This window comes from Pantherophis guttatus, chromosome 3 (assembly GCF_059756535.1).
Source record: "Pantherophis guttatus breed Tessera chromosome 3, ASM5975653v1, whole genome shotgun sequence".
Taxonomy (NCBI): Eukaryota; Metazoa; Chordata; class Lepidosauria; order Squamata; family Colubridae; genus Pantherophis; species Pantherophis guttatus.
The window spans coordinates 44,391,879-44,419,460 of NC_142065.1; the positions used below are offsets into that span (position 1 = coordinate 44,391,879).

The 27,582-nt window shown below is 35.5% G+C and overlaps 1 protein-coding gene and 1 long non-coding RNA gene across 8 annotated transcripts in view; one reads left to right on the plus strand and one right to left on the minus strand.

The window, feature by feature from the left end:
* On the plus strand, positions 1–19,239 carry C3H1orf116 (chromosome 3 C1orf116 homolog). 7 transcript variants are annotated; one of them, XM_034414360.2, is made up of 5 exons: positions 41–165; positions 5,410–5,567; positions 14,336–14,490; positions 15,650–15,824; positions 16,815–19,239. In XM_034414360.2, exons 3-5 carry the CDS (start codon positions 14,377–14,379, stop codon positions 18,269–18,271), a joined length of 1,746 nt encoding a protein of 581 aa, XP_034270251.2. In that variant the 5' UTR covers positions 41–165; positions 5,410–5,567; positions 14,336–14,376; the 3' UTR covers positions 18,272–19,239. The 7 variants fall into 7 exon arrangements, with proteins under 7 accessions (XP_034270248.2, XP_034270251.2, XP_034270247.2 ...); XM_034414356.2 differs by having other exon boundaries at positions 51–165; positions 5,410–5,581; XM_034414358.3 differs by having other exon boundaries at positions 55–165; positions 5,415–5,581.
* LOC148114565 (uncharacterized) overlaps positions 17,733–27,582 on the minus strand; it is a 15,387-nt gene continuing 5,537 nt past the window's right edge. The window contains exon 3 of the long non-coding RNA XR_015733037.1: positions 17,733–18,088. This is a non-coding gene — a long non-coding RNA (uncharacterized LOC148114565). The remainder of the gene's footprint in view (positions 18,089–27,582) is intronic.

Genomic DNA, 27,582 nt, shown 5'->3' on the forward strand with positions numbered 1-27,582 from the left:
GGGGAGGAGTCAGCTTCAGGGTGGGGAGAGAGGAAAGACAGGAGGAATTTACCTGTCTAGGTAAGTCAGTGGGAGGTCAAGAACAGAACAGAGGAGGTGGTATAGCCTGTTTGATGTGTTGGTGCATAGCAGAGTACGTGGAATTGTTTTCATTTCCTAGTGAAGGTGAGTTAAACTCTAACTAAACTATGTTTGCTTAAAAGGATAAGGTACGTTACTGTATTTGTTCTTTCTTGGCTTTATTCTCACTTATACCTTTGACTTGCTACTAAATGATTGTGGAAAGGCTGATTTCTCCTTATGAAAGTAAGTCGTACCCAATATAAACTTTTCTTTACAAAAAGTTGCTGATAGAATCAAGAGAACAGTTCTTACCTCTTTAAGCAGATTCCAGTTTCTAGAATTACATGTATGGAATAACTAAGAATTTCTTATGCTTACTATGCAAAATTACAAAACAATGGGGATCTACTTCTATATTAAGAAGAGCAGGTATTGGTTTAGAAATATTGAAAGATGGAATTGAGTAGAAATGTTTTTGCTATAAGATAGCTTATTTATTGCATCAGCAATAGGAAGCAAAGGCTACTTTAACTCAACTGTAATTATAAGATATTTGACTGAATTTATTTTAACATGGATGGAAATTTACAATTTATTAGTTGAATGTAGTGAAACAAAAGAAACTGTAAATAATTTTAAATAGATATTAAGTTAGTTGGAACAGTGCAGATATGCAGCTGTAATTGTTGATTATTAGCGACTTGACTTTTGTGCATATAGGGTCAAAAGACTTGTGCATACATGTTGGAATTCTGTCTTGTTCTGAGATGGTTTAGCAAACATGACATTGAAATGCAATTAAGTAATGTAGATGCATCCAAGAATCTGTCTTTAACACTCATTTTGTTTCACCGATAGGCAAAGCTTTATTCAGTAAGCATTGTAGTGAGAAGAAAATGGTGCAAGTGGGCAGAGTTGCACAGAATTTACCATTTATCTAAATATTTTGCAAATTATATATATATATAAATATTTAAATTTTTATTAATAATAAAAAGAAAAAACAAAACCAACATAAATACATAAAATAACATACAAAACTAACAAACATCGATTCAGTCCAATGACTGACTCTTAGAAGTTACTATAACGGTGGAGTATTTTCCATTTTTGTATTTATATTAATGTCTATAATCATCTATTTACACGGTTATATATATATATATATAATTGATTCCTTATTTACTTCTATACAAATTATATTTTTAACTGTTCAGCATCTTTTAGAATATATATATATATATGTATGTATGTGTATATATGTATGTATGTGTATATATATATATATATATATATATATATATATATATATATATATAGCCTCAAAATACTTGTATGCCACCGAAATTCAGTGCAAAAGGTGTTCTGAGGGACTGCATGGAACATTATGTAGATTACATAAAGTCCCATCCTACATAAGTCTCATCCCACACTATAAAGTGTAGGATGATTTTGGTATTTGCCTTGTTGTATGACAAATTCTAGCAAAATGAGATATTTCAAGCAATCGGATGTTGTGTCATAAGAACTACACATAAACCACAACAATGTAATTGAGAGGTGCTGACTTCATACTATTGACTCAAGCTATTGTGAAGTATAGCAGAAAAATAGCTGATGGTAGAACTAGAAGAGGCTTCTGTAATTTGCAGTGGAATGAGCTGAATATAGTCTTTTCAATCTGGATTGCCAACTTTTAAATTTTTTTTAACACACAACAAAAGTAAGAGTAATATCAAGCTGCTATTGGCTATGTTCATCTGAGTGGGTCACAAATAAGGCAGGTCTACGAATGATGTGCTTAGCTAATTATTAGAAAACATTATTGAAGGAATAAAGCTTAATTATTCATTTGAGCTTCCAACCTCTTCTTTTCCCCACAACAACAACCCTGTGAAGTGGGTTGGTTTGGGAGAGTATGGCTGGTCCAAGCTGGTTTTCATGGCTAGGATGGGACTTGAACTCACAGTCTTCTGTTTTCTAGCAGGATGCCTTAACCACTAGTCCAGACTGGCTCTTATATTTTATAGAAACCATAGAAACATAGATTTAAATGTTCATTCAGGGATATTTTCAAGAAAAGATACAATATATATATTCAAGTTAAATTGGCAAATAAAGAAGTGAAAATATGTGGACCTCTGCAACATTTACTGCTAGCTATTATTTATTTATTTATTTATTTATTTATTTATTTATTTATTCATTTGTTTATTTATTTAACATATGCCACCCATTTTGCCTTGAGCAACTCTTATAGTTCTACATTATAATACAAAATCTATTTCTCCAAATATTGCATTTAATTTCACTAGAGATGGTGGATATATATCTAAAATCTTTCGGTGATTTTTTAATTCTTTTTCTACACTGCTAATGTTACATTCTGTATCATTACAGAATATAACAGAATACAGCCATCATTAATAAAGCAATTGTTTTATTGTTTTTAAATCTTCAATAAAATGGTTTGCTATAAAACAAGATAATGCAAATTATAAAAGTTTGAATATATATCTACACAGCAATTAAAAGCAAATTTATTTAAAAGGCAGCCCTGCAACTGTCTTATACTGAAATAAAATGCATCGGAGGATAAGACAGAGTTCCATAACTGGTAGTAGTTTCTCAGTGTCATCTGATATGTCTTCTATGGCTCTACTTGAAAAATGTTCTCCCAGGTATGAAGGTCACATGAGAAGGACTGATAACACTTCCAGTTAGCTCACATATATATTGTTGATATCTTAAGCGTGGGCGCACCTAGTTTCATTTCCTCAAATATGTACCCAGAAAAAAAGTACAGCTGTGCCCTGTGTTCACAGTTTGATACCCTGAGACCTAGTATTCAAGGATGTTAGTTAATATTTAATATAGCTTTTAGAACTATTCTAACTGCTTTTTTTAATTCTTAGTGTTTTGTGTTGTTCAAATTTCTTTACAAACGAAACTGATTTTTGCCACCCACAAGTAATGTCAAGTCTTGCACAAGTTAAAGAAAATTGGAACCACACCTTTCAGCTTGCTACCCTTATTTTTCACTGTTTCACTGTTCATAAAAGAGAAATCCTGAATCCAGAATTTTTCTCAAGCGTAGCTTGTTCAGACACTGAAACAAGCTGACCTCTCAGTAAAACTTAGTCTTGAAAAAGACATTTAGAGTTGTTGGTATTTGAAACAAATCAATTTTTTGGGGGAAACAAAACAACTCATCACACAAAGCAGTTTGAATCCACAGCAATGTGCATGGCAATAAAAATGCAGACCTGGGTGATCCACAGATTCAGAAATATTATTTAGATGCAAATATTTTTATTCTGACAATTGAATGACACAAGCCCCACTGCAGAAATGATAAATGAGATAAGCCAATTTAAGATCCTGAGTTCAAGTACATATCATGACTGTTTCAGGGGCAATTATACTCAGTTGCTTCTTTTGCTTCTCCTTTTTCTGCTGTATGTTATTAAAACCTTTTTTTCAAAACAGAAGAAAACAAAAAGTCTGGTAAAAGAAGGCTAGAGTTCACTCCATACTGTTGTGTTCATTCATGATCTAAACTGGTACTGCACCACTAGGGTGCTCTATCTATGTTTTACTTGTGGCTATATATGCATTCAAATGACATGATAGATATTTTTTTTTTACAATATATAAATGAGGGGTGCGATGGCTCAGCAATTAAAGATGCTGACCTTGTCAACTGGAAAGTTGATAGCCCAGGTTTGAGACCTGACCGCTGCATAACGGAGTGAGCTGCCCCAGCTCCTGCTTACCTAACAGTATGAAAACCTGCAAATACAAGTAGATAAATAGGTACTACTTCGGTGGTACGGTAATAGCATTCCACCTCAGTGTATAGTCACTCTGGCTGCATGACCACTAAAGTGTCTTCAGACAATGTCGGCTTCCTCAGTTAGGAAATGGAGGTGAACACCACCCCTTAAAGTTCAACACATCTGGACAGGGGAAATCTTACCTTTACCTTTACTTTTATAATATATGAATGATACAAAAACTCTATTTTTCCAATAGCTCTAGGAACCAGCTGGCATAAATTTAATGGAGTACAAGAACGTATTCTGTATCCAGACCGCCATCTGTATATATAAATAAGTTCTGAACTTTCCCCAGAAACTGAATACCTGATAGATACAATAAAGGAAAGGAAGCTAAACAAAGACTATGCTAAGAAGTGCTTAAGCCACAATAATGAAGAAACAATCTTTTTGCTAGCCTGGTTAATTTGGTGTAATTTGAATCTTAGTAGTCATCACCTCCATCTTCATTAAAGAACATACATACTGGGAAAGCATTTAGACCAACTCTGTCAAATTTTTTGTTCCATATAGAAATATGATGGGTGGCTGGGACCTTTCAGACTTCAATACTTCTGAACCTAACTCCTGTAATGCCTCTGAGAGTTTGATGAAAGCTTTTAGAGAGGGGGGAAAAGTTATGGAGCCCTATGATGTATTTCAAGAACTTCACCCTGATGTATTTAGAGTTTAAAGTGTGAGATGACTGCTTTACAGATCAAACTCATTGTAATTATATCTGGGTGGTAAGAATCTCTTGATTTTTAGATAGGGTATTATTTTGGAAAAAATGCCTAATGCAAAGGCTTTGTAAATCTACCAAGTCATCTCTGCTGCCTTCCTTCCAGTTAATGATATTATTGTGTATCACTGATGATCAAGATAAAGAATATTTGTTTGAGAGTCATCATTCTGTATTACATTAAGTCAAATGTAAGGTGTTCATAAATCATCCTTAATAAATGCAAACACTGATATTTGCACCTGAATATTATAGAGGTCCTTATGATTTATATTTCCAAATCACCAAAGTAAGATAATGTGAGTTCAAAGAGAACACTGATCTATAATAATTGACAGATATTACAAGTTTTCAGTTTATTGAAGTTTAAAATTTTGAAATGTTAGAAATGGTTTTAATTTTAATTTTGGTATTTTAAATTCAGCCAAATTATTTAATTCATTTTTAATTTATTTTAAATTTTTGTATTTATGTGTTTTATCTTGTGGCTGTTCACCGCCTTGAGTCCTTCGGGAGAAGGGCGGTATAGAAATTTAATAAAATAAAAAATAAAATAAAATAAATTGCGTTTTCAAGGAACAGAATGGGACAACATGCCCTGGCTGACTTACCCTACTTTGCCCCGGCTTGCCCTGGCCAACTTGCCCCAGCCAACTTGCCATGAGACAACTCGCTGCAAGACAATTCAATGCTGGATAACTTAACATGAGATAACAGTACTGTTATACACCACTGTTTCTTTGACATCGTTTTAATTTTTGTCATTCACGTTTCATTTTGTCTCAGTACAGTTATCTCGCATTGAGTTATTCGCATTGAATGGTCCCACAGTGAATTGTCCCACAGTGAGTTGTTCCATGGTGAAGTGGCCAGGGCAAATTGGCCAGAGCAAATCAGCTGTGATGAGTCAGCCACGGCCAATCGACTGCAGCGGATCAGCCGTGGTGAGTTGGCCAGTGTAAGTTGTCCTAGACCCTCAAGGAAAATGCTGTGGGAAGTGATGTTGAATTAATGTAGTTCAATGTTTATGAATTATCGTTCCCAGAAAGCAGAAATACTAAAATAGGTGCTTGAAATGTGGAATGTTGGGTGTGTACATGAAAAACTCTGTGTCATTAGATGCTCTATCTTCTATCACTATTACATTTCTTGTTTCGTTGTCAATTCAGAAAAAGAAAAAAACCTTAAATATTATTATTATGGTTAATCTTTGGTGAGATTCACAGCCTTTGAGGCTGGTTAATAGCTCAGCAGCTCGAGTCCTAACCAAGGACCTAGGAATTATTATTATTATTATTATTATTATTATTATTATTATTATTATTATTATTATTATTATTATTATTATTATTATTATTGGATTTATATGCCACCCTCTCTCCGAAGGACTCAGGGCTGCTTACATCAAATGAAACAATCCCAATAAATACAAATTAAAACAGACTAAAACAGACTAAAAACCAATTTAAAACAGTAGACCCCACCAGTCCTGGCTAGGGCGTTTAAATATCCAGGTCTTAAGCTAATAGCAGAAGGTACGAAGGTTGGGGGCCAGCCGAAGACCCATGGGAAGTTGATTCCAAAGGGTGGGTGCAGCCACAGAGAAGGCTCTACCCCTGGGGATCGCCAGCCGACATTGTCTAGCCGATGGCACCCTGAGTAGGCCCTCTCTGTGGGAATGAACCGGGCGATGGGAAGTCGATGCTGGTTGCAGATGGTCTGACATATCCTGGGCCTAAGCCATGAAGGGCTTAGGTTAACACCACTTGAATCTCACTCGGAGGGCAACCGGCAACCAATGCAAGTCACGCAGGAGAGGTGTAACATGGGAGTATCGGGATCCTCTCATTACAACCCTTGCAGCCGCATTCTGCACCAGCTGAAGGCTCCGAGTGGTCTTCAAGGGCAGCCCCAGGTAGAGAGCATTACAGTAGTCAATCCGGGAGGTGACTAACGCATGAGTGACTGTGCATAGGACATCACGGTCCAAATATGGGCGCAACTGGCGCACCAGACGAACCTGGGCAAACGCCCTCCTGGTCATGGCTGTTATATGCTCCTCCAAACCCAGCCGTGAATCCAGAAGGACACCCAAGTTGCGCGCTTTCTTTTTTCATTATAACCTCCTTGGTGAATCCCTTCCCCTTTTAAATAGTAATTTTATTATTATAATTTAAAAGATAAAAACTAATACAAACTAAAAAAATAAAAGAATAAAAATAAAAAATAGAAAGTGTAGAAAAGAAAAAACAGGAATTAAAAAATAAGAATATAATAAAGAGAAAGAAAAGAAACATATAGAGAAATGATTTCACTTTGCATTTTTTTTAAAAGTCTTTTAGCTTATATTTAAAACTTCTTTCGCTAAGGACTGAAGTACTATAAAATTTGTCACTCCAAAGATTCTAAATAGCTCCTTTTTAGCTATAAGTTAATTATATTCAAAAATGATTAAGAAATGAAGTTCATGCTAATTTTATGTCCGTAAAGGGTATTTTACAGCAGTGTGCTTGGTGGAAACCCCACCCATCCACCTCCAGCTACTCAATTCATAAACTAATTGCAAAGACCTCAGTTCCAGAAGTCTTCTCACAAGAAGTAATCATCTGGATTGCCAAACTCATGATCGCTCGTTCTGGAGCTAGCCAGAATTCATCTTTTGGCTCCTGGTCTCCATCGCAGTGCATTTTCTGCTTTTTCAGAGACATCTGGTTCATCATAAATCCTCACCAGAAGTCTGCTGGGTTTCTTTCCCTTGATGCAGTTAGAACTAAGGTTGTACCATATATAATTTTCATAACAAATTTTACCGCACCCCAACATGATGGAAAGAAGTCTCCTTTTGAAAAACAGATTCTCAAGTTGTACCGACAGCTGTAATCCCTGATTGAAATAAAAATGTTATTAGTAGTTTCTTTACTAATGAAAAATGGAAGTTGAATGTGTTTTTTTGTCTATGTTTTTGTACAGAATGACAGATCCCACCTTGTTTTATTCTTATTATGTTTTATTGTTTATTATATTCTGAGCCACCCAGAGTTGATGTGAGAGAGTGAACCACCCATGTTGGCTGGTGCCTAAATTGAATTTAAAAACAAAAAAAACTACACCCACATATTTTGAAAATGTGTAATGCAAGAACTCTGCACCTTTTTTTAAAAAAAAATCTGGCATATTACATAATACTATAATTCTTGAGATTTCAGACTGCTTTCTGAAACAAACATAAAAAGGTTCCCCTCGCACATATGTGCTAGTCGTTCCTGACTCTAGGGGGCAATGCTCATCTCTGTTTCAAAGCCGAAGAGCCAGCGCTGTCCGAAGACATTTCTGTGATCATGTGGCTGGCATGACTAAACGCCAAAGGTACACGAAACGCTGTTACCTTCCCACCAAAGGTGGTCCCTATTTTTCTACTTGCATTTTTTACGTGCTTTCAAACTGCTAGATTGGCAGAAGGTGGGACAAGTAATGGGAGCTCACCCCCTTACTTGGCACTAGGGATTCGAACCGCTGAACTGCCGACCTTTGGATTGACAAGCTCAGTGTCTTAGCCATGAGCCACTGCGTCCCTTGAAACAAACATAGTTAAACCCATTTGTTAATTTCTAATTTTACTAAGTAAATCAGAAGGCAAAGAGATCTGGATTTCTGAACTAAAATTAGGATGAAAGTGGGTGAGCTCCAAATCAGTCTGAATGAATATTATGATGGACTCACTCTTCTGTAAATCTATTTTTAGATCTTTTTCCTATATTACAGATCCAAAAGTTTTAGAAAATTGTTTTACCTAACTTCTCTGTAACAAGTATTGAATACTGTAACATGAGACAAGTAATTTGATTGAAAGTTGCCTGTCTATGACAAGAGGAATTGGGATTAATGTTGATAAAGATGCTGTGTTAGATTTAGGCAGCCACTTGTAAAACAGGACTGGGAGCTATTTAGTATCTCTGAATAGCTGCCAAGGCCTTGACATAGTGTTCTCTCGGGTCTTTACCTATACTCTCTTTTATAGTTTTTTTTCCCCCCAAGCTGATGCTAGACGATCACATTCTGGAACCTTATAGGAAATTTAGAATGGCAACTAGATTCAGGCATTCATCCTAAGAGTTTTTCTATTTTATTATGTGAAAATTAAATACTAGAACTATAGCCTCCAAAATCCTGTAATCTGAAAACTTTCCTCTTTGCGGTGTAGGACAATTCACTGGAGTGATGATGTGATTGAGATGCTTTTTGTACATTGAATGGACACAACTTCTAGCAAACGTGGCATCACTGTATTAGGTGTAGCCCAGTACTACTAAGGTTAAATAAGTGTAAGAGGAATAGTCTTCTCATCTCTTGTGGGAAGAATTTACACAATGTGACACAAGCATGGGGTGGAGCTAAAAACATGACTGACTGGAATAAAGCTTGTGACCACACCATCACAAGGTAGTATGGCCTAATGTATTTAACAAAGCTTGGGTAGGGAGTGGTAGGAAACTCTCAGACAGCTTTATTTTTTTATAGTGCTATTAATTGCTTAAGCAAATGGAACAAAATTATGATATTAACATTAAAATGTATTTGGATAAAGATTCAAATCTTTTCATTTTGGGTTATTTTTACATAGTCAACATTTTCAGTAGGACAGTCAGAATGCCCAAAGATTGAATTTCTGTGCTTTTTATTTTAAAAGTGTAGAAAAGGAAGATCAGGAGAAAATAAATAGCAGAATTGCAAAGAGTTAGGTAATTCATTGAAGACATGAAAGGTAGTACTAGTACTTGAGATGACACCATCATGACTTGAGACCTGCAAATGGACAATGCCAATATGTTGCAGAAATGCATATTCCTATTTTATAACTTACTAAACCCATAGTCTAGCACTGCATTTTCACTGAACCTGCCTAGAATTAAAGTCTGTAATTAGCTCAGATACAATATTATAGAAAACTATGGAAGAGATGAAAGCGCATATTTTTCTGATAGGTTCCTGCTTTTAAAGGAAATGACAATATGTGCCTTTGGGAACAAAATCTATTAATTTCTTCATGTTCTATTGCATAATTGCTAGTCCAGACTAATCCACCAAAATAAAGGAGAGTATACTGTTATGACACAGTGATTAGGAACTGTGATGGAGGATTACGTTCTTTTATTGTTGGTCACACACTCAGCCAGATATTTAGACTGGTATTGGTATTTTTTTCCACCTATTGAATCCTTCCCAAGACCTGAAATAGGCAGATATTGATATTTGATAGTGTTAAAGGTATTGTTGAAAGATATAAGCTGTTCCAATTAAAACTGTCTTTTGCAATTGACTGATGGTGGTTTTCTTAATGCCGATGGTGCTAAAAAGGTGCTCCAGATGTTTTGGGATTGCACCCAAAGTGCCTATTACTACTGCTACTATTTTTGCTTTCTCCAGATGTTTTGGGATTGCACCTAAGATGCCTATTACTATAGGTATTATTTTTGCTTTCTCCAGATGTTTTGGGATTGCACCTAAGATGCCTATTTCTATAGGTATTATTTTTGTTTTCTTCTGCTACAGTTCTACAGTTGTTCTACTTCTATTTGCAGGTCTTTATATTTTATGTTTTTTTTCTCCCCAGTTTGTTCTATTCTACTGTCCCCAGATATTACCATGTGCACTATCCAGACTTTTTCAAAAAAATCTTATTGACAATTATTAAATCTGGTGTGTTATCTGGCAGGCGTCTGTCAGTTGAATTCTAAAGTTCCTGAGCACTTTGGTTTCTTTATGTTCCATTATTTTCTCCATTTAATGATCCCATTAGTTCTTGCTTGCAGGCAAATGGTATTTTTTTGCAGTTCTTCTAACTTACAATTGTTGCTAATTTGTTGTGTCTTTGTTTGTAGTCAGTCAGTGTGATTTTGTTGCAGCAGTTCTTCACTGACTTTTTAGGATTTTTTTTGCAGAGGTAGCACTTGTTGTCTATTGCTGTTTTCTCAATTCTGGTTTTGTATGCATTTGTTCTTAAGGCTTGGCCAGAATTGCAACCAGAATTAGCCCCTGTGCCTCTTTTTTCAACTTTCTTGCTCTTAGCCATTGCTACTTGTTATTATGTATTGGCCGTATAATACTTCATTATTATTTATTTATTATTATTTATTTATTCAATTTATATGCTGCACCTCTCCGAAGCCCCAGGGCGGCTCACAATACACTCAAAAAATCACTATAAAAACACTTAAAAATTAAAAACATTAAAAACATTAAAACCCATTCACACCATTCATGGCCGGATCTCGTCAGGTCGCAAAGCGAGATCAATGGCCCCAGGCCTGCCGAAAAAGCCAGGTCTTCACCTCTTTTCAGAAGGCCAATAGGGTGGGGATGGTCCGGACCTCAGGAGGTAACTGGTTCCAGAGAGCTGGGGCAGCCACAGAGAAGGCCCTCCCCTGCGAACCCACCAGCTGGCATTGTTTAGCTGACAGGACCTGCAGGAGACCAACTCTGTGGGATCTTACCGGTCGCTGGGAGGTATGCGGTAGAAGGCGGTCTCGAAGATAACCTGGCCCTGAGCCATGTAGGGCTTTAAAGGTAATAACCAACACCTTGAATTGTGACTGGAGACCAATAGGGAGCCAGTGCAGCTCGCAGAGAATTGGTGTAATGTGGGTGTACCTAGGTGCACCCACAACAGCTTGCGCGACTGCATTCTGGACCAACTGTAGTCTCCGAACACTTTTCAAGGGTAGCCCCATGTAGAGCGCGTTGCAATAATCTAACCGTGAGGTGACAAGGGCATGAGTGACTGTGAGGACTATTATTAATACTAATAGTATTATGGTTTATCACACAGTCAGCCAGGTGTTTAGATTGGCATTTTTATCCACCTATCAAGTCCTTCCCAAAGACCTGGAATAGGAAGATAGTTGTGGTTTGATGAGAATTACTATTCTCTGTTCACAATAATATGAAGTCACCATTGCTAGTTCTTTATGTGGTATTGGCCTTCATACTTATTGAGTTCTTTCCAAGAACCTAGGATGATGTAATGTATCAGTGTCACATATACGCTTTAATATTATTATTCTGACTTTTTATTTGTAAATCAAACTGGCAAACATACCTAATACTCCTGCCTCTTATTTTCCTTAAGCCACAACAAGCCAATGAAGAGTTAAATTTCCATTCAAGAACAAAATTTATCAAGTGACCTGAGATAAATTACAAGCTCGCAACCAGATTTACTCGTAGGATTACCGAGGACACCACGTATATACTGGCTAAACCTAGAATTTCTGGATATGGCCTCATTCTAGTCTTGCAGGCATAGTTTAGAACTTCCTGTTTGTAATCTAGACTTCAATTCATTGAAAAATGAAATATATTTATCTCACCCCCTCAAAAAAAAAATACATGCTATTCACGATAGAAAGATGTAGCTATCTAGGTGACCCTAATTTTAAATGTTTCTTTATTAAAAGTGATTGCATTGAGTGTATACTTGTCTCTTTAAGGCAGTGTTTCTCAACCTTGGAAGCTTGAAGATGGGTGGACTTCAAGTCCCAGAATCCCCCAGCCAGCAGTGCTGGCTGGGGGATTCTGGGAGTTGAAGTCCACCCATCTTCAAGCTTCCAAGGTTGAGAAACACTGCTTTAAGGCATTCTCCATCTCCTTTCTCTAAAGAATGTCAGGTATGTGGCAGGTAAACACACACCCTGGCCTCTGCCCTAAGTAAATAGGCTCATTACCTGTGACTGCTTACAACTTTGAATTATTTAATGTTAATCTTCATTTCTTCAGTATTGTTAGCCAATAGGTATTTATTATAACTATTAGTTAATAAAGCACGACAGCATTTAGAGAGGCCACTCTCATGTTCCTTGCCTATGATTTTATGTGGGAATAAATTTGCTTTCTCTTCACAAAGCAAAATAAAATGTGCTTCTCTAATGCATTTTTTCCATTTAAAATGACCTTGGAGAAATTAAAACAAGATTTTCACTTACTGATTAAGCAGGTGGTAGCACCTGACTGACCTGGACTCAGACACTAAGCAGAGGCATATCTGATTACTACTTAGTTGGGAGACCACCAACATACATCAGAGCTGTGAACTGAACTGGGAACTCATGAACTATCTTGGAAGAATTGTTACCATGTTTTTTTTTTCAAAAAACTGCCTCGGCATGATCATAAAGTTCCCTGGGTTGAGCTCTCTTTGGAAACTTTATAGTTTCCAGCTTTAACTTTATAGCAATTAAACCAGGTCAGAGTCTATAGCAGTATTTATTAACCTGGTGCCCTTTGGATATAATCCTCAACTAGCTTGGCTAACTGCTCATAAAAAGATAAGGAACTGGTCATGCCTTTTGGGAATGGCTTACAATGAGGGGTCCTTGGTGCTCTTTGAGCTTGCTTATTTTCTTGCAAATGTTTCATTACCCTAACTAGGTAGCATCATCAGTGCTAGTAAGGAGCGCTGTTTGCTATCAATTTATATTCTGGTGTCTTGCCTGTCTGTGTGGGTGGGAGATGGTTTTAGGGATTCTTTGGTTGGGTTACTTACTGATGGCAGTTTCTTGATTGGGCTTTGCTTACTCGAGTGTTGGTCTGAGGTTGACCTTGGAGGTTCATCTTTGCTGATCTGATTGCTGATTACTGGTGGAGAGGCGCTGGAGTCTTTTTATCTTTTTGGGTTGGTTATCTTTTTTTTCCCAACCAGGGTAGTATTACATGTAATAGGACAATTGACCCTAATTTAGAAAATAATGCTTAGATTATTTTGCAAATACCTTCAGTATTTGAGAATGGAGATATGAAGCAGATGGATAACTTCTGCCTTTTCGGGTTGATTGTGAACAGTAAAGAAACCAAAAATGAAGAAATACACTGAAACCTGTACTTGATAATAATGAAGCCTTGGAAAGATATTCAGAAGTTGTGAAAGATCAGAAATCATGCAAGTCATCATTTTCCCTATAATACTTTATGGAAGTAAAAGTTGAACTTTGAAAAGCAGACTAGAAAGAGCATTAATGCTTTTGAACTTTGTTGTTGGATGACTCCCTAAGAATTTCACGGATAGTTAAGAAAATAATCAAATAGTTCATAGAACAAATCAATTCAGAGTTTTCACTTGAGGCAAAAATGAAAAGGCAGGTCAAATTGTCATTATTTTGAATACATAATGTGAAGGCCTAACTCTCTTAAGAAATCTATAATGTTGGGAAAGCTATAGGGAAACTGAAGAAGATGACTAGCAAAAAGATGGGTGGATTTGATTATAGTGGTGATTATAAAACATGAACAACTACTTAGAGACAGATCAATCTAGAGAAGGTGTATTTGTGTGATTGCTAAGTGTGGACAGTAATTTTATGATGCATAATCACCTTTAACACACCATGTAAATCAGGTTTGTAGAAGTACCGGTAAGTACTTTCAGGTTAAAGACGTGCTCATTAATTATATAATCTTAATGAAGTGAAGATACCCATAATTCCAGAGAATTTCAGTGGTGTGAATTTGGACACTTTTGTATGCATAGTCATGAGTTGCTGCTACAAAACAACAACAACAGTCATTTCACAAATGTATTCAGTGAGCATATATATATATTTTAAAAAGGTTATACAAAAATGAAAATGTAAAAAAGCGAAACATTTAATATTTCTTAATTTGTCCTAAATATGTTTTGACATTGCAGAATATATATGATTTTGTTTTCTTTTTATCCCAGAACCCTTGAATCATACGGATTGCTCCCTTATTTAACTTGATATGCCTAAAAAAGATTTATGGGTAGGAATAGCTGAACCAGATCCCACACAAACTGTTGACAGTTCAGGCAGCTGTGACAGTGTGATCAGCAACAACTCCAGTTCCTTTGAAATGGTAATACTTTATTTATTTGTGTATTGATTTCTTTTGAAAGTTGTGTGGTATCTATTGCTTTAATGGCACTAGATAATTTGTAAAGTATAGTAAAAATATTCCTTATGTGTATTATAAAATAATACTTGCTTATTATATATAGGTTAATAATATTAATGTTTGTAAGCTGCTCAGAGTTTCCTTGAAGTGAGAGGGGTGACAAATAAATCTAATAATAAATACAAAATGATGTTTTAAATGGACATTTCTTGTATATTTTAAATATGGGCTAAGAACTGGAATCACCAATAATGCCCCATCAATTGATTCATGTCCTTAAAAATGTTAAAATGGTATCTACTGAAAAATGATTCATGAAAAAATGTAGGGTGTATTAAACTCAAAGAATATATTGAAAGGATGGATATCAGATTTTCTGTTTTTGAGATATAAAAAATTTGAGAGTTATTGACCCATATGGTAGTCAAGAGATCATTAGGTATCTTTCTGGAATAATGTGTTAATGTATATAAATACATTTTAGGAAAACCTTTAAATCCTTAAATCTTAAAAATGTTAATAATGTAGTGAACTGTATTCCAAAACTGAGTATTTAACAAGAATTATGGTTGTACAGGTAGAGCAGTAGCTAAAAGAATCATGCTGAAAAATTAGAAAAGTAATATTCTAAGTGTTGAGGAATGATTGTCAGAAATATGTGATGCTTTGTATCTGTTGATGCATTTTTATAACCCTGTATTAAAATTAAAATTCATAAGCTGTTTATATATGTGGTTTTTATTTTTTATTGTTGACCCTTAGATCTAATTTCAGTTTCAAGTAAGGAACTGAGCCTATCTGGATCAAACCACAACTGACATTTAATCATTTTATTTCAATTAATTTATAGTTTGTCCAGTTGAACTATTTTCAGCAATGGTGGTTGCAGAAAACAAACAAAAAAACAAACAAACAAACAAACAAACGTATGCTCTATTTTGACAAAAAGTTAGCATTTTATTGACCTTGGTTAGAAAGATTGGTTAATGTTTCCCAGGAATTGCATAGGTAAGTTTGAATGAAAGACACAAAATAGAGATGAAATATTGTTTTTAAGAGCAAGCTTTTATGACTCCTCCTTTACTCAGGAATTTTTTGTTCTTTTTTTTTTGTCTCAAAGAGTGACGGTGGCTTTGATTATCTGACAGTTGAAGAAAAAGAATGTCTTATGTTTCTTGAAGAAACTTTGCATTCTTTAGATGCTGAAGCAGACAGTGGACTTTCTACTGATGAGGCAGAAGCTGTTGAACTTTCCAAACTTCCAAGGACATGGCCTACAAGAGATGTCCCCAAAGGTAAGTTTCTGAACTGATTTATAAGTAATTTGCAGTGGGAATACTTCAACTGAACAGTAATTCTTGACTGAGTTTTGAAGAAACAAGACACAGATTTAAATTCCTGTTTGTATAAGCATGCCTTAAGGCAGAGGTCTTCAAACTTGGCAGCTTTAAGACTTGTGGATTTCAACTCCCAGAATTCTCCAACCAGCTATGCTATGCTATGCTAACATACAGTAGCTATGCTGGTTGGAGAATTCTGGGAGTTGAAGTCCACAAGTCTTAAAGCTGCCAAGTTTGAAGACTTCTGCCTTAAGGTCACAAAATAGTTGATATTTATTCTGCCATCCAAATTATCGGAAAAGGCTTTAATATAGTACAGATTGTCCCATGTAATGTTTTAAGATTTGATAACTTTAAAATATGATGCTTTGAGATGAAGTTTTATGTTTATTTAAGTTGTAAGAAATTAAGTTTCAGGAAATAGGTGTCTTTGGTTCAAAATTCACATCTTCAAAATAAGGGAGGTTACACTCTAGCTTTTCATTAAAAATGTCTAACCTGTTGAGTCTCAGATATAGTTCTTGTTTTTTTAAATATGGTTAACCTGGAAATTTTTCAATAAGTTTTTTTATACAGTTGTACTTTGAACATATCTTCCTTCATAAAAGATGGTATTCTATGACTGAACAATATAAGCACTTGAATTTGGTATAGAAAACCAGCATTTTTACAGTTTCTCTCATCTACATCTCTTGGAAGAAATGTTCAAACTCTTGGAGAATGTGTTCAAACTCATAGATACCTTATTCATGTTTTATTATTTCATCCAAAGTTTATCAAATTAATCTAATGACTGTGCAAAATCTAAATGAATATTTGCTTCTATTCCTCCTTGGCTTATATTTCATCTATTGATAACTTTCTTTCCTCTTGTTTCTTGCTTAAAAAAAAGGATATATTACTGTTTACCTTGTCTTTCCCCTATCTCTATTTTTTATTTTGTAGAACTGGATCCTGACTATCTTGGAAAGCATAAACAAATTGATCCAAAAGGCAACACCTCTCTTTCTGGTTCAGTACCTGCTGCCATCTTAAGCCCAGGCCACCACAGCCTTCCCAAAAATATCAAGGCAAAAAATACTGTTCAGACTTCCAAGATTTTTGTTGCCAAAGCACCAGAAACTAATGCTGATGATCAAAAAACTCTTCCTCCATTACATCCAACTTTATGGGACACTTCTAAGCATGGGACATTGGACATATTGAAAGAAGTGCCTGAGATAGGTACTCAAGGAAGAATCTCTGAGTTGGAATCAGTAGTAATTCCACCTCCTGAACCATTCCAAGACCAGAGGAAGAGCCATCTCATAATACAGCATGAATCAATATTTACTGATTCTTGGAAACATGCTGAAAATGAGGCAACATCTCATTATGAACGTAAGAGGAACCAAGGTGTAACGGAAGAATATGAGGCAAGAGCTGTCGAACAAGAATTCCCACTGGAGATGATGGAGACAGCAGCTGGAAATGAATCCTTTCTGAAATCTGTCTCTCCTAAATGTAACAGGAAAAGTTCTGAACAAATTGTAAATCATCAAGAAATTGATCATAAACATATACTGGAGGAATCTCAGTTGGATTCTACTTTCAAGCAAGGCCCTCCTATTGCCCCCAAACCCAGAAAATTGCCCCCAAATATAATTCTCAAAACCAGCAAAAGTAATGTGGCGGTACTTAATATAGATCCAACACATAAGATAAAAGTATCATTGCCATTCAGTGGGAGACCTAGAGCTGCAACTGGTGACTTTTCCATGGATAAAACGTATGCCCCCCAAAAAGAACAAGGGAGGGCAAGGAGGGAGGCTCTTGAGAAACTGGGACTCCCTTTGGATAATGAAAAGAATCCAGATGACCAAGTGATCAAAACTTCTATTTACTCAAAAGCAAGAGAAATGTCCTACACTGGCAGTAGGGAGAATGTAAACATGGATGACATTACTCTTAATAAGAAATCTGTCCAGCAGTCTGACCAAACTGATGTCAAAGAAGTCCAACCAACTGAGATTAGCATCCAAAGGATCCAACAGGCAAATTTCAAATCTAACACACTGGAACGATCTGGTGTAGGTCTGAGCAGTTGCAACACTTCTGGAAGGGAGGGAGAGAACTTTAAGAACAATAAAAGATCTTTTCTCAGCAAAATCACTCCAAATTTTCTCAGGAATAACCGGATGCGCCCAGCATCTCTTGGCACAGGGAAAGACTTTGTTGATCTGAAGGAAAACAAACAACATAATGTTGAGTGGGACAAAAGTCATGAGCGACGATCTTACCCACTTCAGCACCCCTCCAAGCTTCCTAGGCCAGCATGTGTTAGTGTAAAAATCAGCCCTAAAGGCGCCACAGAAGAGCACAGAAAGGAAGCTTTAAAAAAGCTTGGCCTATTGAAGGAATAAACTTAATAGCTGACTTAATGCAAAAACTGTATGTTCAGTTTTGGTTAACATCAGTGGTGGGATTCAAGTAATTTAACAACCGGTTCTCTGCCCTAATGTTTTCTCCCAATAACCAGTTTGCCAAACTGTTCAGAAAGTTAACAACCAGTTCTCCCGAAGTGGTGCGAACTGGCTGAATCCCAGCACTGGTTAACATACTTATTTAATATACTCTCCTCTTTTTTTCATACCAATGGAGAAATTGAAGCTTATATTATGCCTATCAAGATTTTGTATAACATGTGAACATTGATGGGTGGATTAACACTGATAAAAAATTTATTCAATTCTGCCATTTATTATACAGTACACTTCCCATCAACAAAGAAATTTTCCATTCCAACTGTATAGAATGCATTTGTGTATATATGTACAAAGATTTGACTATTGTGATGTGTAAATATATGATTGTATGTGGTAGATATGTTCGGTTAAAAGGGGCAATCTAAAACGTTAGTGTTAATTTCATGGGGCAAACCATGAACTTCTGAAATATTGTATAATCACAATAGCAGTATGGCTAGAAATCTTTAATCAATATTGAGCTGCAATAGTAGTATGTTGGTTCCTTTTTAAATGACTGGGCCTAATGTAACCTTGCTCACTGAAACCAGCAGTACTAATTTGGTTAATATATGTGGATTATTCAGTGTCTGTTTAAAGAATGAATAAAGAATACATTGCATATAAATGTGAAAAATGAAAAAATTGACCATTCACTTATAAATTGGCTTCACATTCTAAATTAACAATTAATAAAATATAGATGCTAGAAATAAAATTGATTTGACCCACTTTAGATTTGCCACACCTATTGTATGTTAATTGATTATTGCTGTATTCAAATTTAAAATCACACAACTATTTAGAATGGAATGTATGAGTGCATGCTTCTAAAAGATTGAGTAATAAACTTTTGTATGGAAAAAGGTTGGGCTTCCATCTGCTTAGTAAAACTATCTTCTTGTAAGAATGAAATACAAATATAACAGGGGTTATAAGCTACAAAAATTTCAGTAGTACAAAGCTTCGTAACTTAGTCCTTCCTTTTCCTATGAAAACAGTAGCAGGTATATTAAAAGACTGAGATTAAAAATTAGGTATTATGCAACTGAACTGCTGAACAAAACCTCATTCAAGAGCAACAGCAGCACCACAATTCTGAAATCTAAGATTCTGATATAGAGTAGAAGCAAAATCATAAGTCTGTGATATGTGTTCTTCAAATCGTTCTTTTTTTAAAAATTGTGATTTTTCTGAATTTCCAAACATTTAAAAATGTCTCTTGACAGTTCGTAGAAGTGAAGTACATATTAGTTATATGCATGGGTTTAAAAAAAAATCTCACTTTTACACACACACACACACACACAATATGTATATATATATATACTATATGTATATAGTGTTAAATTTATATTTACTGACAAAGAAATAAAAGGAGACTAGTATAGATCTATTTCAAGCTATTTAGCTCTCATCAGCTAGCCATACCCTTCTGGGATTCGAACCTGGATTCAAATGAAGCTTTGTGTGCATGCTCACCCGCTACTTCTGGTTTCAAAAAGGCCATGGCCCGCTATTGGGCCATGGCCTGGGGATTGGGGACCCTCGGTTTAGGATATGGCCATAAAGTTTTGGGTTTTGGGTAAAAAATATTACATTTTTTCCAGTAAATCTTCCTCCTCAATTATGTATATAGATGGACATATTCTCTCTGAAGGAACAATGACAATGATTATCTGATAATTATATCAATTAAATTAAGACTATTAGATTTATGATGTTCTGAAGGACAATGAATTTTTAAGCCGGTTGGTGAATCCCAGCGAAATGGCGCTGTGACAGCGATCGCTGCTTGCAGCACCACTTTTTTGTCGCGTTTTGGGGTCCCTTCGAGGCGTGGGAGCTCGGAGAGCTCCGCGGACGATAGCGGGGTGTCAGCAGGCAGAGCGGTGAGGAGCAAGCACTCTCTGCTGGACTGACTACCGCTGTCAAACTAACGCGGCGCGTCTGCTTTAAATGGCAGACTTGAAGCTGTGATAGCCAACAAAAGGCAGGAAGCAAGAGGATTTCGGTGAAGTTGGTGCCTATGATCATTCGTACTACTCTCCCTTAAACACGCTCGGAGTGAGTTCAATTGGATTGTGCTGGCTGCGTCGGATAAGAAGGATCCTGGAAGGAATTGGCGGCGATTGTGAGGTTGGAGGAGATTGGTGGGAGATGAAATCGCAGACGTGCTGGCGAGATTGAGGATACTTTTAGAAAGGGAGACGGAGCCTTCAGTGGATTGGATTGATACTTTGTTTCGAGCAAACAAACTCTGGAAAGTTAAGAGTGTGGAATAGACTAATTGAACAAAGGAACTGGATTTTGGAAGTGCAGTAGCTGTCAGGACTAATAATAAGACTGTTTTGAGCTGAGAGACTGAGAAGGAGCACTTGGGGAAGATATATGGCTGATGAAATCTGAATGACAATGCAAATGGAGAGTGATTGAATTTAAGAGCAACGCGAAGCAGATTATACAGCAAAGCGTGCCTGCTGCATCATTGTAAAAGAACTTTTTTATATCTTTGGTTGCTTTTCCCCTTTGCTCTTTTATGACTGAGAGAAGGTATTGAGCAATTAATCAATCAACGAGTTGGGCAAATAACAACAACAAAGAAAAAAAAACATCAGAAAATTTATATATCTACAAGTATATATCTATATTAATATTATATATATTACATATTCCATTTTAGATAATCTAAATTAATTGTGAACTTATTTAAAATTTATTAAGTACTTTTCAGATTTTTTTTATTAAGGAATTTATATACGCTATAATCTTTTATATTCTATAATTGGATCTTTCCCTTTCTTCTCCTCCTCTCTTCTTTCAATTATTGATTCTTAATTTTGATTAGCTTTTTATAACTTAAAATATTGAATATTGAGATTGCATAATTAATTATCTATATGTGTACTTAGATTGCTTAAGATATATTAGAAAGTCATCAGTGCTTAAGTGTTAAATAAGAGTAGGTAAAGATAATTTGCTTAAGTAGTGGTAGCAGGCGAGAGGGTTATCTTAGTTCAAATTAGTTTAACTATTAATTGATTAATAGGTGATTTATTACAAGATAGGTCTGTGCAACAGATAAAAATTTGAATTATTGATTCGTTGTATTACTAAACAATATTGAATAGTGGAACGGAAAGGAACGATATAATATAAATTCATTTGATAGAGGCAGTTAAATATTGGTGGATGACAATTTGGAAAAACATTGAAAATATAACAAGAAAACAGAAAGAGGTATTAAAAGAGATGACGAGCTTCTCATCCACGGTGACAAAAACAGGAAAGAAAACATCCTCAAACCCCACGATCACAACGACATCACCTGCTACACAGAAATTGACTGAAGGTCTCTCTAAAATGGAGAAATCAGGAATGTTACCCACAATGCAAGCAATGCAATCAACATTGACAGCAATACAGGACACGATGATTATGTTACAAGAAAAAATGTCTAGTAACCATACTGAATTGAAGACAGATATTAGGGCATTAGATCAAAAAATGATTGGCATACAGGAATCGATACAAACTAATACACAGAAGATTAAAAAGATGGAAGTTAAAATGGAACAACAGGAAAAAAAATTAGATACGGTTGACCAAAAACTGATGGAACAGAACAGGGAATTGGCAGACTCAATTACCCAATTGGAAATGGATCGAGCCTCCTTTTACCTCCATTTCCAAAACATTGCGGAAGATAAGGAAGAAGATCTGTGCCAGGTGATGGCAGAATTAATTGCTGAGGTGTTGCAACAAGATAAATTGGACACTATAAAGGAAATTGACGAGGCGTATAGGGTCCAGACAAATTATGCACGAAGAAATAAATTGCCAAGGGAGGTGCATATAAGATTCGCAAGGAAGAAGGTAAAGGATATCCTCTATAGTATGGCAAGAGATGAGCCAATCATGTATAAGGGAAAGGAGGTGATTATATTGAAACAAATCCCAAGGAGGGTAAGGGAGATAAGGAGAGATTATAGGTTTTTGGCTACTCAATTAAATAAAAGGAATATTCTCTTCAGGTGGATCTTACCAGAAGGCATGTGGATCACGTGGCAAGGGAATAAAGTTAAGATAGATAGCTTAGTAGCAGCTCAAGAGTTCCTGGATCAATTACGAGCATCTGAAGAGGATCAAAGTAGTAAAGAGGAGTTAGAGGTGGAAACATCAAAAGAAGAAGCAACCCAGCAGATAAGAGAGAAAGAAGGGACATCGAAGGAAAAGGAGGAGGAAGATAAGGATAGTAAGGAGACAAAGAAAGACCAAAGTCCACAAAGAGTCACACGTGCCAAGAAGTATTAGGATAGTATACAAAAATTAAGAGATGGATGATTGGAAATTGATATCGGTTAACGTAAATGGCCTAAATGATAACAAAAAGAGGAAAAATTTTTTTACAAAATTAGCTAAACAAAATATGGATATAGTGTGCCTTCAAGAGGTCCATATTAAAAAGGAAAATCAAAAATATTTGGAATATAAGAAATTGGGGAATCTTTATGCATCCCTAGCTGATAAAAAGAAAAGGGGAGTAGCATTGTACATCAAGAAGGGAATAAAAGCCGAACTAAAATATGCAGACCCGAAGGGAAGGGTATTAATGGTGGAAGTTAAAAGAGGTAACAGTCCAATCTTATTAACAGCAATTTATGCCCCGAATGAAAACCTAGGAGACTTTTATAAAAAATTAGGAGAGAGATTAAGCATGATGGATAAGAGCAAGATTTGTATAATTGGCGATTTTAATGGGGTAATAGATTCAAATAGAGATTATAAGGGGACCAAAGGTAAAAAGAAAAAGAGAAAAAAATTACCAAAACCATTCTTTGATATGGTAGAAGAACTCAATCTAGTGGATATTTGGCGGGTTTTGCACCCATATCAGAGGCAGTATACATATTATTCTAATCCTAAGAAATCTTGGTCTAGGATTGATATGATGTGGATAAGCAGAGATATAGGGTTAGATATTAAGTCAACAGAAATCATGCCCAACATTTGGGCAGACCATAATCCATTAGAGGTTAAATGGGAATGTATGCACAAGAGAAGAAATACAAGATGGAGATTAAATAATCAATTTCTAAAGGACAAGCAAAATGTTGAGAAAGTAAAAAAAGAATTAAATCTATTTTTTGAAGTAAATGAAAAGGAAGTAACATCTCGAGGTATCATATGGGATACAATGAAAGCATATGTAAGAGGACTAGCAATATCGTATAGTGCACACAGGAATAAGGAAAGAAGAGAGAGGCAGAAGGCACTGATAGAAGAATTAGGGAAAGCCGAGAGGGAACTACAACATAAACCAGATAATAAGGATGTTAAAGAAAATTGGATGGTTATACGGCACAAATTAAATGTTATAGATCAAGAGGAAATGGCGTACAAAATGAAACGAACCAAACAATATTATTTTGAAAATGCAAACAAACCGGGCAGGTGGCTGTCCTATAGGTTAAAAAAAGAAAAAGAGAAAGGCATAATTCATCAATTGGAAGACCCGGAAGGCCACCTCAACAATAAACAGGAAGATAAATTGGAGATTGCCCGAGAGTATTATGCGGCACTGTATGCCGAAGAACAAATTCCTAAGGAAAAGGTGGTCCAATACTTGTCAAAAGAAAACCTTCCAAAAATTGGGGAAGAGGATAAAGAAATACTTAATAAAGAAATAACGATGACAGAATTAAGGATGGTAATATCCAAACTTAAAAAGAACAAATCCCCAGGCCCAGATGGACTTCCAGGGGAATTTTATAAAAATTCGGATTTGGGAGAAATTTTGTTACCAAAGTTGTTAGAAATTTATAATGAGGCCCTAACAGAATCCAAAATTCCAGAATCATGGAGAGAGGCGTATATTACTCTCCTCCAAAAAGAAGGAGAAGACCCAAAATTAATTAAAAACTACAGACCGATATCCCTCCTGAATACGGACTACAAAATCTATATGGGTATTTTAGCAGGAAGGCTAAAAATAATTTTGAATAAATTGATACACAGTGACCAAAATGGATTCCTTCCTGGGAGGCAAATCAGGAACAATACAAGGATGATAATAGACATATTGGAATACTATGAGGAACACCCGAACAAAGAAATGGCATTGGTCTTTGTCGACGCCCAAAAGGCATTCGACAATCTTAATTGGCAATTTATGAAACAACAAATTATCCAAATGGAATTCGGATCAAATTTTGTCAATACGATATCCACAATCTATCAAAAACAAAAGGCTAACATATTACTGAATGGAGAATTAACTAAGGCTTTTCGAATTAGAAAAGGGGTCCGACAAGGGTGCCCTCTATCCCCACTTCTATTTATCTTAGCACTAGAAGTATTCTTGAGAAAGATTAGGAACAATAATGAAATAAAGGGTCTGACAATCAGAAAAGAGATATATAAGACACAGGCATTTGCAGATGATGTGGTATTAATCATGGAAGAACCATTAGAATCAGGCACTAAAATTTTGGAAGAATTGGGCAATTATGGGGAGGTAGCAGGCCTTAAATTAAATAAATCCAAAACTAAATTATTAACAAAAAATATGACGGAGGTGAGGAAAAAAGTACTGGAAGAATCAATGGAGATCCAAACCGCCAAGAAGGTAAAATACCTGGGGGTCTGGATTTCATCAAGGTGCTCGGCCCTCAAAGAGGATAATTATTTACCATTGATTAGAAATATTAAACAGGATCTGGAAAAGTGGGGAAGATTACAGATATCATTATTAGGTAGAATTGCGGCAATAAAAATGAGCATATTACCCAAGTTATTGTATCTATTCCGAACAGTCCCTGTTAAATTAGATAAAAAATTCTTTCTGGAGCTCAATAGCATCATTAGGAAATTTATTTGGGAGGGAAAGAAACCAAGGATAGCAATTAGGAATTTACAGGACAAGAAGGAAAGAGGGGGTTTCGGATTACCTAAATGGGAGTTATATCAAAAAGCTGCAAACCTAGTATGGCTGAAAGAATGGGCAACCCTGAGAAATAAAAGACTGTTAACCTTAGAAGGGTATGATCTCCAGAAGGATTGGCATGCATATCTCTGGGATACTGGGAAGAAGATAAAAACTTACTTCCATAGACATAAAATAAGGGAGATCTTGATACAAATATGGGGAGAGATAAGACAGAAGCACTATAGGAAAATTCCGAGATGGCTTTCCACCATGGAGGCTATAATATATCCAAATGTATTAGAAATGGGTAAAACGGTCAGATACAATGAATTATTAGATGGGGGAGGGAACCTTAAAACAAGGGAAGAATTGATGGAACAAGGTATTTCTATAGACTGGTGGCCATATAACCAAATTAAATCCAGATATAAAAAAGATAAGGAGGAATTTGGCATTGAGATGAGCATAAATGGATTCGACAAGATATGGATGGGTACGGACGACAAAATTCTAGCTAAATTATATAATTACTTATTGGAGTACGATATGGCAGAGGAAGTAGTTAAAGAACCGATGTTAGCATGGGCCAAAAATATAGGACAGAATATAAATCTGAACGAATGGGACTCAATATGGAATAATAATCTTAAAATGACAAAGGCGACGGCTTATAAGGAAAACCAATACAAGCTGTTTTATAGATGGCACATGGCCCCAGCTAGGATAGCGAAGATTTACCCCAATTCGAGCCCTAAATGTTGGAAATGTGACCATCAGCAGGGTACTTTTTATCATTGCTGGTGGACATGTAATCAGGCACAAAAATTCTGGAGGATGATATGGGTGTGGATTAGAGAAATAATAAAAGAAAATTTTGATTTCGACCCAAAAGCTTTTCTCCTGGGAATTTTGAAAACTGAATATGCAAAAAAGAAAAAGTATTTAATTATACATATTCTGACAGCTGCTAGAATTTCCTTTGCCCAGTATTGGAAAGAAAAACAAATTCCACCTCAAGAACACGTTATTGGAAAAATATTGGAGTGCGCCGAAATGAACAAATTGACTTCAGAAATTAATGACAGAGAAGATTCAGAATTTTATAGCGTGTGGGATATGTGGTACGAATGGATGGGGGAAAGAAATAAAGAAGGTAATAGAGATTAAATATCAACTAATGAACAAAATCTATATGAATAGTATTATGTTTAGTCTTAGAGAGTTGAGCACCATTATCTTTAAGTATATTGAAATTAAATTTAGCTTCAAGAAACAATACCAACAAAAGACAAGCAATAATGCATGTAGATGTATATATGTATATAATTGCACCAATAAACCGAAAATGTACCGATTGTATTACTATATGTTATAATAAAAATCAAATTCAAAAAAAAAAAAAAATTTAAGCCATTCCAGCAATTTATTTATACAATATTATTATATGCTGTTGATCAAGATCCCTACAGCAAATGTAATAATGTAAATTGTAAGGTATTTTTCAATAGATAGGGGACAACATTACTATGGTGAAAACTCATACTAATGGACTAATTTGAAGGAGAGATTTGCATTATTTCTAAAATATAATACATGGAAGATTACATCATTGAAACATTCACTAGAAATAGTGCTAGCTATTTCTAACCATAGTATAATTTCACTTTGTAAATAGGCTTCTATATCTCTGGATTAAAAATTACAGAAGCTGGTTATAAAGAATTTTGTCTTCCTTCATGTTATAAATAGTGTTCATTCCTATTATTTAAATTTGTGAGAGATTATTTTTGTGGGGAACACCCTAAGCCTTGATTAAACACATTTATGCTTGGATGCTCATTTTCAAGAGTTCCTGATTCAACAAGTGATATATGAGTGCACATTTCATGCGGATCCCTATAATTGATTGGGTGGGGTGAACATTAGTTTAAATTAAATTTTTCTTTCATCGTCTTATTAATCAAAATGACCAATTCAGCTGCAGATAATTTTGTGTACAAAACACAAGCAAGGTTTTTATTTAAATCACTTCACATCTTTTTATTTACTATGCAAAAATGTAAACGAAAAATAATGGATCAGCTTTTCAAGTAGATGCAGGCACCTTATGCTGAAGTCTGGATTGTGACAGGCCCATACATGTGACTTTCTGGTGCAGGAGTTTTCTTTAACATGGCACAACTTGTTCTTGGCTTAGGTATGAGATGAAACACAAATGTCATTAAAGACATACTCCATGTAAACAGTTCTGAATCAAAATATCCAACTTTTGAGCCTCATA

Coding starts and splice junctions, on each gene's coding strand:
- C3H1orf116 (XM_034414357.2), top strand. CDS start 14,377: ATGCCTAAAAAAGATTTATGGGTAGGAATAGCTGAACCAGATCCCACA. Junction 14,491..15,649: donor ACTCCAGTTCCTTTGAAATG/GTAATACTTTAT, acceptor TTTGTCTCAAAG/AGTGACGGTGGCTTTGATTA. Junction 15,825..16,814: donor TACAAGAGATGTCCCCAAAG/GTAAGTTTCTGA, acceptor TTTATTTTGTAG/AACTGGATCCTGACTATCTT.